Source organism: Pediculus humanus, genomic scaffold (genome assembly GCF_000006295.1).
Source record: "Pediculus humanus corporis 1103172107393 genomic scaffold, whole genome shotgun sequence".
NCBI classification, from domain to species: Eukaryota; Metazoa; Arthropoda; class Insecta; order Psocodea; family Pediculidae; genus Pediculus; species Pediculus humanus.
Window position 1 is genome coordinate 17,548 of NW_002987019.1, and position 3,319 is coordinate 20,866.

At 25.4% G+C, this 3,319-nt stretch overlaps 2 protein-coding genes across 2 annotated transcripts in view; both read left to right on the top strand.

Moving 5' to 3' along the window:
- Positions 1–4: 4 nt before the first annotated feature.
- On the top strand, positions 5–1,891 carry Phum_PHUM043100 (26S protease regulatory subunit 6A, putative; the record flags this gene model as incomplete). The annotated part of the gene is made up of 7 exons (XM_002423161.1): positions 5–112; positions 197–304; positions 550–750; positions 844–946; positions 1,027–1,313; positions 1,397–1,624; positions 1,781–1,891. The coding sequence occupies 7 exons, from the start codon at positions 5–7 to the stop codon at positions 1,889–1,891; spliced, it is 1,146 nt and encodes a 381-aa protein (XP_002423206.1).
- A 784-nt stretch (positions 1,892–2,675) lies between these two features.
- The window catches only part of Phum_PHUM043110 (uncharacterized protein), a gene marked incomplete at both ends in the record, with an annotated part of 5,542 nt that continues 4,898 nt past the window's right edge, over positions 2,676–3,319 (top strand). The window contains 2 exons of the mRNA XM_002423162.1: positions 2,676–2,721; positions 3,205–3,251. Coding sequence (XP_002423207.1) covers positions 2,676–2,721; positions 3,205–3,251 — 93 coding nt within the window. The remainder of the gene's footprint in view (positions 2,722–3,204; positions 3,252–3,319) is intronic.

Consider the following 3,319-nt stretch of genomic DNA (forward strand, 5'->3'; position numbering starts at 1 on the left):
AGTCATGAGAATTTCTCATGAACTTCAAACACAAAATGAAAAAATTAAAGAAAATACCGAAAAAATAAAGGTGAACAAAACATTGCCTTATTTGGTATCAAATGTGATTGAGGTAAGCATAAAATTTTTGTAAGTTTTGGAGAACCAGTTATATTTTTGAAAATGATAAAATAATATTAATTTTTTTCTGTTGCAGTTACTTGATGTAGATCCTCAGGATCAAGGAGAGGAAGATGGAGCTGTTGTAGATTTAGATTCTCAAAGAAAAGGAAAATGTGCAGTAATTAAAACATCTACCAGACAAGTAAGTTTTCAATTAAAATCATTCGCTTTTAAGATATATTTTATAAAACGAATCGATTATAAAAATTTGTGATAGACAGTTACAGCTTGGTCAAATAATAACATTATGTAATAATGTTTTATTTATCCGACACATTTACTCTTGCACATTTTTATGAATTTTAAATTATTAAAAATTTTTTTTTTTTTAATAATATATAAGGAACATGTACTCTATTTTGATATTAAAAAAAAATTTTTTTGCAGACATACTTTTTGCCGGTCATAGGATTAGTCGATGCTAAAAAATTAAAACCTGGAGATTTAGTTGGTGTTAATAAAGATTCTTACTTAATATTGGAAACATTACCTGCAGAATATGATGCCAGAGTAAAAGCGATGGAAGTAGATGAAAGACCATCCGAACAGTATTCAGATATTGGCGGTTTGGACAAACAAATTCAAGAAGTAAATACATTATTTTAATTTTAAAATATAAATTTTATATTATGTAATTTTTCAATTTAAAAAAAATTTAAATTTAATTTTTATAATTAACAGTTAATTGAAGCAGTTGTTTTGCCAATGACTCACAAAGAGCGATTTGAAAATCTTGGAATACAACCTCCGAAAGGAGTTCTATTATACGGACCTCCTGGAACAGGTATATTTAAATTGAAATAATTTATTTTGATATTTTTTGTTATTTATTTGTATTTATCATAAATTTAAATCATGTTGTAGGAAAAACTCTTCTTGCCAGGGCATGTGCTGCACAAACAAAATCCACTTTTCTTAAACTAGCTGGGCCTCAGCTTGTTCAAATGTTTATCGGAGATGGTGCAAAATTAGTGAGGGATGCATTTGCTTTGGCTAAAGAAAAAGCACCAGCCATTATTTTTATCGATGAACTCGATGCTGTAGGAACTAAAAGATTTGATTCGGAGAAAGCTGGTGATAGAGAAGTTCAAAGAACAATGTTGGAATTACTTAATCAGTTGGATGGATTTAGTTCGAATGCTGATATTAAAGTAACTTAACTTTAATTTTTTAAATTTATTATCAAAAATTTTTCAATAGAAAAATTTATTTAAAATTTTTTTTATGCTTATAGGTAATAGCTGCTACAAATCGTGTAGATATTTTAGATCCTGCTTTACTTCGTTCTGGTCGTTTAGATAGAAAAATAGAATTTCCTCATCCAAATGAAGAAGCAAGAGCGCGTATAATGCAAATTCATTCTAGAAAAATGAATGTTAGTCCCGATGTTAATTTTGAAGAACTATCTCGGTCTACGGACGATTTTAATGGAGCTCAGTGTAAAGCTGTTTGTGTTGAAGCCGTAAGTATTTTTTTCATTCGAAGTTTTATATAATTTTGACAATATTTTTAAGAAATTTGTGCTTGGAAATTATTTTTAACGGTTTGAAAAATTAAAAAACTAATTCTTACTAATGAAAGATTTCAAAATTTTAATTTTTTTTATTATTTATTTAAGGGAATGATCGCTCTTCGACGAAATGCAACTTCTGTCACTCACGAGGATTTCATGGATGCTATTTTAGAAGTTCAAGCTAAAAAGAAAGCTAACCTAAACTATTATGCTTAATCAGATTGTTACAATCAAACAATTATTATTTTTTTTTTTTTTATAACTAATTTAATAAATTTAATTTTATATTTTTATTTTTAAATTTTTTTCAACATTTTCCTGTTTCCTAAAGCTATTTTTTTTTTTATATAATATATTAAAGCGAACTAAATTGATTTTTGATAAAAATAAGTTAAAATCCAATTAATTCAATTAAATATAAATTTTAGTTAAATCGTAATACGTTTTTTTCTCTTGAAATCAATTTAAAATTTCTTTTAATCTTTTAAAATTTTATTTTACATTCACAAGAATATTTTTATTCATGGAATTTTTTAAAGAATAATATTTAAAGCAGTTTTTTTAGTTAAATTTACTAAAAGTTTCTAATAATATATAAAAGCTGTGGGTCAGAAACAGTTTTACATCATAAATTCAAAACTATTATTAAAAAAAAAAAAAAAATTTTTAATAAATATTGCAAAATAAAGCATGGTAAATAAATTTCATTGAAAACTGTAACGGTTAAATTATTTTAGCAGTGTATATTCAGATTCCTTTTTAAAAACTGTTTTTAAATTATGATGTCACGCAAAAAATTAACCAATGGCAGCACGTATTCAAGTTCCCCTATTGAAAACTTCTAACGTTTTATTGGCTATTGTTCATATTTCCGTTAAACGTTTTAATGAGTTCTGGACGCACCGAGGGAGTTCGGCGGTTTAATTAGTTTTTTTGTCTTTTATTTATTTAGTGGTGTTTTGTTTTAATTTAGTGTTAGTGATAGTGATAAAGTTTTATAATGTCTTTTCCCAGAGCTAAAATTCAACGTTTTAATGATGTTATGAGTAAGATTTATACCTGTTTTATTTTAAATAATACGTTACAACAATACACACCACTTGCAAATAATATGTATTTGAATGCATATACAAAAATTCATTGTTAATACTTTCATTTATTTCATTTTACATTATCTAATTTAAAGACTTAAATATTGATATTCATTGTTTTAATTGTAAAATATTATTATATTTAATCAAAATGAAAAATTAATTATTAACACTAGCTTCCACTAGTAGGAATCTTGTACCATCAAGTTTTTACTTGATAATTATTTTGAGTTATTTTTATTAGTATTTCTAGGATTATATAAAAATACTTATGTATTTGTAATTATGTAATAAGATGTAATTTATATGTTGTCAGTAGATTAATTAATAAATTTATGCAATATTCTATTTATAATTTTAAGCCCAGGCTGTTTTGTAGTCCTCATGACAGATAAAACTCCTTCAATTTTTAAATTGTTTTATTTTAATGCTTTTCAGATAGTGTTCCCTCACCTACTAAATATGATCCTAAAATTGGGGATAAAGTAAAAGAGGATGCATTTTAAAAAGTGAAACCAAGCAAGTTCCTTTTTCTGATACTGCTTCTGCCTCA